The 13,134-nt window shown below is 42.2% G+C and overlaps 1 protein-coding gene across 7 annotated transcripts in view; it reads right to left on the bottom strand.

Annotated features, from left to right (window-relative positions):
- Nucleotides 1-1,384: 1,384 nt before the first annotated feature.
- Nucleotides 1,385-13,134, bottom strand: part of PPA2 (inorganic pyrophosphatase 2) — a 41,530-nt gene continuing 29,780 nt past the window's right edge. For 4 of the 7 annotated variants that reach the window (XM_075149675.1, XM_075149678.1, XM_075149679.1 and 1 more), the window contains 4 exons: nt 12,637-12,706; nt 6,570-6,700; nt 5,407-5,446; nt 4,175-4,358 (listed from right to left, as the gene is read on the bottom strand). In XM_075149675.1, the coding sequence (XP_075005776.1) occupies nt 5,431-5,446; nt 6,570-6,700; nt 12,637-12,706 (217 nt within the window). In that variant the 3' untranslated portion in view covers nt 4,175-4,358; nt 5,407-5,430. Of the gene's footprint in view, nt 4,145-4,174; nt 4,359-5,406; nt 5,447-6,569; nt 6,701-12,636; nt 12,707-13,134 lie in introns of those variants that run through there. The other 3 variants (XM_075149680.1, XM_075149673.1, XM_075149674.1) reach the window with 3 other exon arrangements.

The following is a 13,134-nucleotide window of genomic DNA, read 5'->3' on the forward strand; positions in this document are numbered from 1 at the left end:
CAGGAAATACTAGTATCAGATATGACAAAGTTCTTTTCATAAAACCACCAAGAAGTGGACACTGCTACACTAAGCTTCCCACTACAATGAAACCAATTTTAAATACAACAATACAGGCATATAAATACACACAGACAGAAGACCTAGCCTGTGAAAAAAGCCAAAATAAAACAAAAAATGTGTTTATTGCACAGACTTGTTTTTCCTGAGGAGATCTGAAAAATATATTCTAGTTTCTCTGTCCCATCCCCCTAATCCTCTTATTAGCAGACATTCTCTCCACAGCTTTTTCATTACGCTTCATTTCTGAAATCCACATCAGTAGCATTCAGTACATTTTAGCAGCAAGGCTACACACAACGGTACATCTTTTTATCCCACTTGGGAAAAACGTTTAGAAAATGTACATAGGATCATAGAATCGTTAAGGTTGGAAAAGACCTCTAAGACCATCGAGTCCAACTCTCAACTCAACACCACCACGCCCACTACACCATGTCCCTAAACGCCACATCCACACGTCTTTTAAATACCTCCAGGGATGGTGACTCAACCACTTCCCTAGGTAGCCTGGTCCAAGGGCTAACCACTCTTTCAGTAAAGAAATTTCTCCTAATGTCCAGCCTAAACCTCCCTTGGCGCAACTTGAGGCCATTTCCTCTCGTCCTACCGCTAGTTACTTGGGAGAAGAGACCAACACCCACGTCACTACAACCTCCTTCCAGGTAGTTGTAGAGCGCGATGAGGTCTCCCCTTGGCCTCCTCTTCTCCAGACTAAACAACCCCAGTTCCCTCAGCCGCTCCTCATAAGACTTGTGCTCCAGGCCCTTCACCAGCTTCGTTGCCCTTCTCTGGACACGCTCCAACACCTCCATGTCTTTCTTGTAGTGAGGGGCCCAAAACTGAACACAGGATTTGAGGTGTGGCCTCACCAGTGCCGAGCACAGGGGCACGATCACCTCCCTGCTCCTGCTGGCCACACTATTTCTGATACAGGCCAGGATGCCATTGGCCTTCTTGGCCACCTGAGCACACTGCTGGCTCATGTTCAGCCAGCTGTCAACCAGCACCCCCAGGTCCTTTTCCTCTGGGCAGCTTTCCAGCCACTCTTCCCCAAGCCTGTAGCGTTGCATGGGGTTGTTGTGGCCGAAGTGCAGGACCCGGCACTTGGCCTTGTTGAACCTCATACAGTTGGCCTCAGCCCATCGATCCAGCCTGTCCAGGTCCCTCTGCAGAGCCTTCCTACCCTCCAGCAGATCAACACTCCCACCCAACTTGGTGTCATCTGCACTCACTGAGGGAGCACTCGATCTCCTCAGCCAGGTCGTTGATAAAGATATTGAACAAGACTGGCCCCAAAACTGAGCCCTGGGGAACACCGCTCGTGACCAGCCGCCAACTGCATTTAACTCCGTTCACCACAACTCTCTGGGCTCGGCCGTCCAGCCAGTTTTTTACCCAGCGAAGAGTGCACCTGTCTAGGCCGTGAGCCGCCAGCTTCTCTAGGAGAATGCTGTGGGAGACAGTGTCAAAGTCAGTACCTGACTTCAGACAGTGTCTGAAGTCCAGGTAGACCACATCCACAGCCTTTCCCTCATCCACTAGGCGGGTCACCTGGTCATAGAAGGAGATCAGGTTGGTCAAGCAGGACCTGCCTTCCATGAACCCATGCTGGCTGGGCCTGATCCCCTGGTTGTCCCAGACATGGCTCGTGAGCACCCTCAAAACAAACTGCTCCATGATCTTCCCCGGCACCGAGGTCAGGCTGACCGGCCTGTAGTTCCCCGGATCCTCCTTCCGGCCCTTCTTGTAGATGGGCGTCACATTGGCAAGCCTCCAGTCGTCCGGGACCTCCCCTGTTAACCAGGACTGCTGGTAAATGATGGAGAGTGGCTTCGCAAGCTCTTCCGCCAGCTCCCTCAGCACCCTCGGGTGGATCCCATCTGGCCCCACAGACTTGTGAACGTCCAGGTGGCGTAGCAGGTCGTTAACTTCTTCCTCTTAAATTATGGGGGGTTTATCCTGCCCTCTGTCCCTGTCTTCCAGCTCAGGGGGCTGAGTACCCTGAGGATAACCACTCTGACTATTAAAGACTGAGGCAAAGAAGGCGTTGAGTACCTCAGCCTTATCCTCATCCTTGGTGGCAACGTCCGTCCCCCCCCGCATCCAATAAAGAATGGAGATTCTCCTTGGCTCTCCTTTTGTCGTTAATATACATAAACACATGTTGAAAGTAGACTGAAGACAAGAGGGTCATCTGTTTATATACTGTACATGGAAGAAATATTTTCACATTTTCAAATTTATGATAGTATTGGGCATTTCCAATCACTTCAATTTTCGGCCTTCCCAAGTACTATTTATTATTTTCTTGCACAAAGTCTAATCTGATCTAGAAATTTATTCTTCCTTCTGAATTCCTAACCATATGCCACCAATAGTTATAAATTAAAAAACACTACTAGAATTACTTGAAGTAAAAATGAAGTAACTTCTGACTACTCTTGATAGTTCAACATGTGTATGTTTGTAATCAATACTAGTTTTTCATATGCGTACAACTTTTCATTCTATGTCTCAAAAAAAAAAAAAAAAAAAGGACAGCAGTGACCACTGTATAGGGAAGATAATTTGATTTTACACAGTGCCCTTCATTGTCCAGCTGTCCCTAAGCACTTTACAAAACAGTAAGCCTCCTAGATGTACCACCATACGTGCAAATACAGCAACTGTTCGGCACTCTACAAGAGCTCACTCTAACTAGAGCAATCTCATACTAAGAGGCTACACATGAACCCAAGACACTAGGGAAACATTTACTCTTTTTAAAAAAAAAGGCTATTAAATCTGTAGGTATAATGCTGCACGTACTTTGAATTCTGAAGTGTAATATAAAGTATGGAAAATCAGTACTATAAATGTATGCTGGATGTAACATCTCTTGACTTAAAAAAAAAAACAAACAGTCCTTAATATCTGAGGATTATGTTGCTTTTTTTATACCACACCTAAACTCTGTGTATAAAACAATGCAAAACTCTATGCAGATGGGAGAACTCCACTTACTCATAAGTGCTGAGGCCCAAACTGAGATTTCCCAAGAGACTGGTGCTTATACACTGGACAATATTCTAGAGGAAAGTCTCTAGAACAGGAAAATCATCTCCTAAAATCAAAGAAACATTCCCAAAGGCAAAAGAATAATAACTTACTCTTTGTAAGGAGAAGTTAGTCCTCTATGGCAAGCCACAGACTAACTTTTTCAGTTCTTTATCTTCCATTTCCATCACGTGTCAGCAATATTAACCTTTTGTTTCAGTCATCATACAAAGCAGACAACGCTCACCTTTGGTCTCAGTAACAAGCTGAATAAAGCTGTCTGTCTATATTATCATTTCCTCTCTTTCTACTTAACAGATGGCTTTTTTTGGTTTTGTTTTTAATGAACACTGTGGGTATAGACAGGTCAGATATAATCCTGCAGTAGAAAAAGTGGCAGATATTTCTACCATGAAAGCACAAAGCTCAGTTCTATACATTTTATTAATCTTGTCTCACTGAATGAGGAACTATCAAAAGCCTTCAGGCATACACAATTCTAAAAACGGAAGCTTTCCATAAGGAAAATCCTTCCTGTGTGATGAAACACACAAGTTATCAAAACAGGATATAGTACAGAGAGCACACGTGCATCCTTACTCCAAGTGTTATGGCACTAGCCCTTCCTAGTTGAATTACTCTGTGGAGTGAACTTGTATTTGTTTTTTTAAAGAAAGTATGCTCTGCCCATAACTCTATGAAGCATGCAAAGACAACTAGGCACAAAAGTGAACACAACTCAGGAAAGAGTGCACAGTCGCATATTAAAGAACATGGTAAACTGCTAAACCTATTACATAAAGATTATTGTCTACTTGAAAAGGATTACAGTCAGGGTGGCCAGACAAGCCCTAAGATACAAATTAACACAGTCTTCTATGCACCTGATGGCTGGATTATTCCAAAATCTGGAGAACAAGGTTGAAGACACCTTATCTCCCATCTCATTTGATGCTACACTTCATGAGTGGATAAGAGCAATTCTGGAGTTCTGAGATTCAGAAACAATGAAGCAAGCAAGTCCTCCTCTTCCCTCTGCTCCACCCTGCACAAAGAGAGACATAGAAAGGAAACATTCACTTTATAACGTCAGTGTTTATTTACATGAGAGAAGGTTTACACAAGTTGAAAAGTTGTTTCAACAGGAACCCAACAATTCGTGCTTTTGCCTGTCTTCAAAAAAGGGATGACTTTAAGATTTCATGATGCAGCTTCAGAACACTTTGACGATCACTTGGGAAAAAAGTGCCAGGGATCAACTAAAACAAAAAAAAATACACATCAAGAATGACATTAGTTCTACACAACTAGCCAGACACAAACACTTGAAAAAGCAACATTCTGTCCTTTCAACTATCTCCCCTTCCCCTAGCAGTACTTCTGGGTGAGCTCTATCCCCAGCCGATGTAAAGCACAGCCTCAAAATAATGTCTGTTCACTTTAACAGTTTGGCTGACACAATCCTGCAACAAGTTACAACGTTGACGTGACCATCCCTGGAGAACATCAAAGATCAGGCAGATTATATTCAGTTGTCTGTCAGAGGTCTGAGATGTAATACTTCGGTAAATAAATGCTATTTATTGGCATGCCATATAAGGGCAAATGGAATGCAACTTGCTTTCCCATGACATGGCCTACACAGATGTTACTTTGCAAACAATCTGGAACTCGACTCATGACTAAGTTTCTCTTAGTGTTTCTGTAACTCCCTCCATCTCAAAAAGCACGTATGCCTTCTCTATAGTTCCTGCCAGTAGAAAATCTTTTTTTTTTTTTAAAGTATTTAAGAAAAATGAAAATGTAGGATGCATTCTTATTTCTTGAAGAAAAACACATGTTCTGTTGACATGAAAAACAGTCATGACAGTGAAAGAGAGAATTTTGTCCTTAGAACTTACACTTGAAAATTAAGCATGGTTATGTCACTTTTAGGAAAAGGGGCTGTTTATTTGATTAGTTAGCTACTGTGAGGAATGACAAAAACTGAGGCAAAGCAACCTTTCTCCTTTAAAAAGGATAAATGTCATGCATTTGCCTTCCATGATCAGTGACAGAAAAATTTAGTCTTCTCATCTCTTTATGTGGACTACACTTTCAGTTATACTCGAAAGTAATCTCCCACAAACCATCTATGAATTTCTGCCCATGTTCTATTTAACAGAGGACAGGAATTAGTCTGACAGAATATAACTGCTATCATTCTCATGTGCACAAAATCACCTTTTTTCAACGTGACGGTTTTTATGTCAATTTTTAAAGCAAACTATTAAAGAAATCGCATGGCATTTCTGGGGAAAAACATACCTTCTGGGGAAACAGAATCTCCATTCACAGGCACTGGAGCCTAAAAAACAAAACAAAACAAAACCACCAAAAAACAAACCAACATATCAGTGTTTAGTTTCACAGGTAGTACCCAAACTCAAAGCTATTTTACTGCTGAAGTCAAGAGATATTAATAAAAACAGAACCTTCTGTTGCCCCCACAGGACAATGCTCTGCCTTACAGACTTTCCCTTTTTTTTTCCCCCCTGTAACTACTGTACAGATTTCTTGGTTGCTCATAAATGGCAAAACAAACACACTAATAATGAGTGATAGATTAACAGCTTACCTAATGTAAAGGGGATTTTCCTACTGTATTGTCTTTGAGGATAACAGGATTTGCTGTTTACATACTGAAGAGTAAAAATGCCTTTCCAGTTACAGTACTATATATGTTTCAGTATAAAGGTATGCATGTGAATATATATTCACACACACACACACAATTTACATTACATATATGCAAACGTTTTTAAATAAATGTGTAATTAAACTCTTTTACAACCACATTTTGACAGAGTAGGATTCAGTTCTGTGGAAAGTGACAAATCGTGTTAAAATGCAGGTCTGTAAGTCCAGGTCCGTTTCAAAGCTGGATACACCACTATTCAATCGTAGTATTACACAGCATGTCTTGTCCTATTACTTAAAGGACAAAATTAAAGCCAGTTTTAACACCAGCTGGAAGCAACCTGCCTCACGATGAGGATGCTAGTTACTTGCATAGCAACAATCCTCCACTGCCCTTCCGTCAGCTCCTCACAAACAGACAAGTTTTCTAACTGACACAACTGATGGGAAAGAAGCAGAGAGCATCTCAGCACAAGGAATCCTGCCACGCTCACTTGCACACACAAATCAAGTGCAAAAAACATGTGGATGTTGGCCTTTGCCATGACACAAGCCCACCCTAACTACGCTTACCCAAGCAGATAACCCCAGGAGTAATCACTTAGGTGACACATGCAAAAAAGAAACAACCTCAAAGGCAGGGTTTACAGCTGTTTGAAGCTTCAGGACAACAAAGCTGCACAGTGACCACCCATGTCTTCCACACCAACAGGTGGAACTTCCTGCCACTACTTAAGGGCACGTGAAGACATTAATGAAAACTGCAGTATCCTGCAGGCAGGCAAACTGACCCAGAAGCTGCACAGCCGGGCTTAGCACAGTGCAGCACTGAGACTGAGCTGCATTGGTGTGAAATTCCCTCGCGAGCCTGCCTGCCTCCGAGCAGGCATGGCGCTTGGTCCACTGAAGAGCAGGTCAAAGCCTGTGAGAAGGGAAGGGAAAAACAGTATTCTTTTTCCCACTTTACCCGGGATAATTACCTGCGCAGGGGGGTTACGTGACTGGTCTGAAAGGATGTGCCAGCATGACAAATATAATCCAGGTCTCAGAATCATAGAATGGTTTGGGTTGGAAGGAACCTTTAAAAGTCATCTAGTTCAACCCCCCTGCTGTGGGCAGGGACATCTTCAACTAGATCAGGTTGCTCAGAGCCCTGTCCAACCTGACCTCGAATGTTTCCAGCAATGGGGCATCTACAACCTCTCTGGGCAATCTGTTCCAGTGTTTCACCGCCCTCATCGTAAAAAACTTCTTCCTTATATCTAGTCTGAATCTACCCTCTTTTAGTTTAAAACCATTCCCCCTTGTCCTACTGCAACAGGCCCTGCTAAAAAGTTTGTCCCCATCTTTCTTATAAGCCCCTTCTAAATACTGAAAAGCTGCAATAAGGTCTGCTGAAGCCTTTTCTTCTCCAGGCTGAACAACCCCAAGTCTCTCAGCCTTTCCTCATAGGAGAAGTGTCCCATTCCTCTGATCATTTTCGTGGCCCTCCTCTGGACCCACTCCAACAGGTCCATGTCTTTCTTGTGCTGAGGGCTCCAGAGCTGGACGCAGTACTCCAGGTGGGGTCTCACCAGAGCAGAGCAGAGGGGCAGAATCACCTCCCTCGACCTGCTGGCCACGCTTCTTTTGATGCAGCCCAGGATACGGTTGGCTTTCTGGGCTGCCAGTGCACATTGCTGGCTCATGTCCAGCTTTTCATCCACCAGTACCCCCAAGTCCTTCTCGGCAGGGCTGCCCTCAATCCCTTCATCCCCCAGCCTGTACTGATGCTGGGGGTTGCACCGACCCAGGTGCAGGACCCTGCACTTGGCCTTGCTGAACCTCATGAGGTTCACATGGGCCCACTTCTCAAGCTTGTCCAGGTCCCTCTGGATGGCATCCCATCCCTCAGGTGCATCGACTGCACCGCTCAGCTTGGTGTCACCTGCAAACTTGCTGAGGGTGCACTCGATCCCACTGTCTATGTCATTGATAAAGATATTAAACAGCACCAGCCCCAATACGGACCCCTGCGGGACACCACTTGTCACTGATCTCCATCTGGACATTGAGCTGTTGACGACTACTCTCTGGATGCAAGCATACAACCAATTCCTCATCCACCAGGCAGTCCACCCATCAAATCCATCTCTCTCCAATTTAGAGAGAAGGATGTTGTGGGGGACCGTGTCAAAGGCCTTACAGAGGTCCAGATAGACGACATCGGTAGCCCTTCCCATGTCCACTGATGTAGTCACTCCATCATAGAAGGCCACTAGGTTGGTCAGGCAAGACTTGCCCTTGGTGAAGCCATGCTGGCTGTCTCGAATCACCTCCCTGTCCTCCATATGACTTAGCATAGCTTCTAGGAGGTTCTGTTTCACAATCTTCCCAAGCACAGTGGTGAGGCTAACAGGTTGGTAGTTCCCAGGGTCCTCCTTTCAATCCTTTTTAAAAATGGGTACAATGTTTCCCTTTTTCCAGTCACTGGGGACTTCATCTGACTGCCATGACTTTTCAAATATCACGGAGACTGGCTTGGCAACTACATCAGCCAATTCCTTCAGGACTCTGGGATGCATCTTGTCAGATCTCATAGGTTTATGTATGTTCAGGTTCCTCAGGCGGTCACGAACCTTATCATCTCTTACAGTGGGAGGGACTTTGCTCCCCCAGTCCCTGCCTTGAGGTCCATCCACTCGAGAGGTGTGGGAAGAAAGGTTGCCAGTGAAGATTGAGTTTAAAAAGTTCTTGAGTACCTCAGCCTTCTCCTCGGCCACTGTTACCAGTTTGCCAGTCGTGTTCATTGGTGGGTATACTTTCTTTGACCTTCCTTTTCTGGCTGACATACCTATAGAAGCCCTTCTTATTATTCTTTGTGCCCCTTGCCAAGTTCAGCTCCAGCCGTGCCTTGGCCTTCCTGACCCCGTCCCTATACAACCAGGCAATGTCCCTATACTCTTCCCAGGATACCTGTCCCTGCTTCCAGTTTCTGTGCATTTCCTTCTTGCCCTTTATTTTGACCAGCAGGTCTTGACTAATCCATGCTGGTCTTTTGCCATCCTTTCCTATTTCTTACACAAGGGGATCAAGAGCTCTTGCGCTCTATGGAGAGCATCTTCCAGGCCTTAACACCAAACCATCCCCTCTCTTTCCAGTAAAAAACAAAGATTTATCCCATAAGGCAGGGAGAATGAGTGGTCACCAGGCATAATCAGGTGCCTGCCACTTCCAGGATAATTGCTCAGAAAGTTTGAGATAAAGACTCAGTACCTTTCCACCAAGAACAGATCAAAAAGTCATCCCACTGAACCAGCAATCTCTTCACTACACAACCTTTTCATTTGCAACACCATATAAAAAACCAAGTAAATAAATAAAACAATTTAACCCCCCCCCCAAAAACCAAACAAAACCCCCAAAGTAAACAAACAAACACCCCCCCCCCAAAAAAAAAACCAAAGCAAAAACCCCACTAATCTTTTGTTTCACAACTGACCGCTGAACAGAAAATTCTGCTTCTACTAAGTCTCAAATGGAAATGTCCTCACAAGAAAACATGTAGGGAGAAAGGCAGTTACCAGACTTTCCTGCTTAGATCTAAATTATCTGAAACACTTAGTAAGTATACAGATTCAAATTTTGTTGGGAGATTTTTTAAATTATCAGGAAAAGCCAAATATTTTCCCCTGTAAGACATTGTTCTACATTTTATCAAAAGAGACCTCATCTAGCAAATCCTTCCTAGTTCACTTTCCAGTATTATAAGGGAAGAATTATGTGATAAGTCTGAGAAACACTGCTCTACTAACTATATATAGATTGTCTTGGAGATTTTCCAACTTGCAAAGTCCTCAGCAGCTTCTTCACAGAGCAAGTGAGCAAGCAGTTCTCCAGATTAATGTTAAACAAAGGTTTGGCTGTCCTGGTCAGTTTTACAGATGGCAACACTTAAAAGCCTGAAATAAACAGTACATCTTAGCACTAACACATTCAGCCATAAAGCTCTATCCTCCTGGATTTAGTTCTCAACATATACTAACTCTGGAGCTGAGAAAGAGATGAAACCATTATCAGAGGCTACAGAACACTAGAAATTTTCACTACCTAGAGTTAAAACTCAAACGAGTTTGTAGTTGCAGAGAGCTGGTGTAATTTTGGCTGGTTCAAATGTTCAGTATGTGTTCCCATATGCACAGATTATCTTCTATCTCTTTGGGATTGACTGGACATGGCAACTTCACCAGCTTAGAATCATTCCTAGTTTGCCACCGATACAGATGACAGTACACATGCCCATCGTCTAAAAACTAACTCAGTGGAGTGGAAATTCCCCAACACAGACAAGCTGTTCTAGTCCCACATCTGTAAAATAATGAAAGGTCAAATAATAGCACGATAAATCCTACTGAAATCAACAGGACCATCTTGGGAACTACCCAATCAAAATCTATATGAAATTCTGATTAGTGCACAATTTGGTAAGGATTTGTTTGTTTTCCATTTGGTTCTTAGTTATAGTTCTCTTGCTTGTCATAAAAATTGGTTCATAACAATACCGAGTGTTGCCTTTGGTTTTTTTTGTGGTTTTTTGGGGTTGGGTTTTTTTTTCTGAGAACTCAATATACCTGATTTAAGGCAATTATCACCCACTCAAAAATTCCGTAATTGGAGTCTGACCCAGGAAACAGAATTGTAGGGACCCAGCTCTCACTGCACAAGTAGCTCAGAAATTTTGCAGTAGCTGAAATATTTTTCTCACTGTACTTGCATACAAAATCTCTACCTCAGCTTTCATTCTTCTGTTTTTATCCAGAAGTTAATAGATGGACATAAATCAGAAGAAAATGTATCTGCTTTTAGTTTAAAAAAAACAAAAAACACAAACAAAAAAAACCCCCAGACAGACAGACACAGGCAGCTTTCATTTAAAATCACCACAGCCATTAAAATTCTGCAGCCAACACTCACGTACTTTCACTTCAGTTTGAAAGAGATGAATGCCTGACAACCAAAGTGGGCAGTGTAGTGTACCAGACAAAAAGATACCTGCTTAAAATGTGCAAGTCAACCTCCCTGCTTATACTTAAGAGTTTGACTGTCCACCATTCATATTTGAAGGGCATTTTACTTTTTTTAGTTATCGTAGATTGGAAATTGCATGCAATATGAACAGTATTTAAGAGAGTATTGCATCTTTTCCCTGTCTGAAAAGTACCAAGAGACAGTAGCCTACAAAGACACATTAAAATACTTAGACTGAGCTGAAACAGAATGATGCAAAGGAGTATGTGATGACAACTTCACAAAAACAGTATCACTTAAAGACAATAACGTGAGGCACAAAAAAGCCAGGAAGTGATAATATTTGATAAGAAGGCAAGTGCTCATAATAAAAAAGACATTAAAGTTTGATACAAATTGCCTATTTTATGAACTGGTTTTATTAACCTCACCCCAAAAAACAGGAAAAATTTTGATTTGTTATTAAGAGACAAAATAGCAGATACTGCCAATTTAAACAGATAATTATTTACTCTACACGCTTCAAAGTACAAACAGCACAGAACACAAAAGGAAATATTCCTTTGCAGGTTTGTCACCATCCAAATACGTTTGAACTTGAAATTTTGGTTGCATTTAAACACTCACTAAAAGTTATTTTAAATTTGAATGTATAAAGGAGGTAAATATTTGCTTATAACTGTGACTGACATGTCTAAAAACATATGTGAATTCCAAAATGAGTTTTTCTTTCATTTAAAACTTACAGTCCCATTAATCAACATTCACAAGTGCAACCATAAAGGTACTTTTAAAGAAGTGCTGAAAGCAAGAAACCTGAATAGGAAAAACACTCAGGTTTGACACTTCTTTATGACTTAAACCAACTTTTCTTTGCAACTGACAGTCTTATTTGCTTGTGACAAAACACCACCCAGGACAACGTATTCTTATTAGAAACGCTGTTGGAATGTTAACTGCACAGACAGTGGATGGCGTGTCCTTTGACACCTGAACTTGCATAATTACTGTGACTACTGGGGCAAAACACTGGCTGCCCAGGCAGCCATACACATGTGCCAAATACCTGCCATGCTCATCTGGTCATGAACACAGACTCAATCACGGCATATGTTTTAAAAAAAACCAAAAAAGTAATACTTGGGTGTACTTTTCTCCATGTAATTTCTGGTAACTTTGCTTAATTTCTGGCATCCAAACTAGCATATTTTAAAATGGAAGAAATTCTCCTCCACTAGCATTTGCACATGAAAGCATCAGACCTGCAGGACATTTTTCTCACCTGAACAGGAAACCTGCATGTTTTAATTTTATGTTAATTTTCAGAATATGACAGGCATTCTTTAAGAAACATTCAAAAAAGCATCCCCTTCTCTTACAGCAATGCATTTAATTATGCAAGTAGACAAACAAAGGATCCCTTTAGTGATTAGGGACTACAGTCAGCTAGTCAATGAGTTCTAACACTGGGTGGTAACTCATGGCAACAGGGGAGACAGAGAAGACAGCAGGCTAGATACAAATAGCAGTCCATCTTGCTATTCAGGATCAGAAGAAACAGCACTGCAGAGGGAGGAAAAAAACAAACCAAACCAAAACAAAAAACCCCCACCAGATCGGTAATGAACCTGCTAGAAAGCACAATTGGACCACTGCAATGAAAGGTTTATATTATAATGCTTATATTTCCCCCACTACCTTTGTGCTCTTCCTTTTATTTTATGCCTTAAATTTTTGTTTAAGGACCATTTCAGTTTAGCTACTTTATTTCAGTTTCGGAGCTCTGAATCTTCCTTTTCCTATTCATCACTTTTAAAAAAAGGGTGGGAAAAAAGTAAGTATTATCCTTACCGACTGCACAATTGATCGGGCATCCTCCTCACTGCAACAAAATGGGCTGCCACTCACCAGAACATTTGTGCTGAAAAATAAAATTAAAATCATGTTTTATCAATCAGCGGAAAAGAGCCGCACACTATTAAGTACCTATGGAAAAAACCACTTTCACATATAGAGCTCAGAAATGTGTATCTGCAAGAAATGAGGAAGTCAAAAACACGAAGTAACCAGTACTGCTGGAAGGGAATGGGAGTGTGGAGGGGGATTCTTTGTTTGAGGGGTTTTTTAGGCTATACATTCTATATTAATGCAAGCAGTGCTCACACTCAGTGCTTCTGGCAGCTAACTTGGGTACAGTTCAGAGGACCACAGTTAAGAAACTAAACTCCCCCAAAAGTCAGCAGAGATAAACTGGCTCTTCCTGAGGGAGTTGAAGAACACCTAGATAGCTAGCACAGATGGTGTGAATATCCCTCTGTCTCTTGTGCCTTGAAGGTTGGCCAGATTCTG

The sequence above is a fragment of the Calonectris borealis genome, chromosome 4, assembly GCF_964195595.1.
Source record: "Calonectris borealis chromosome 4, bCalBor7.hap1.2, whole genome shotgun sequence".
Classification (NCBI taxonomy): Eukaryota; Metazoa; Chordata; class Aves; order Procellariiformes; family Procellariidae; genus Calonectris; species Calonectris borealis.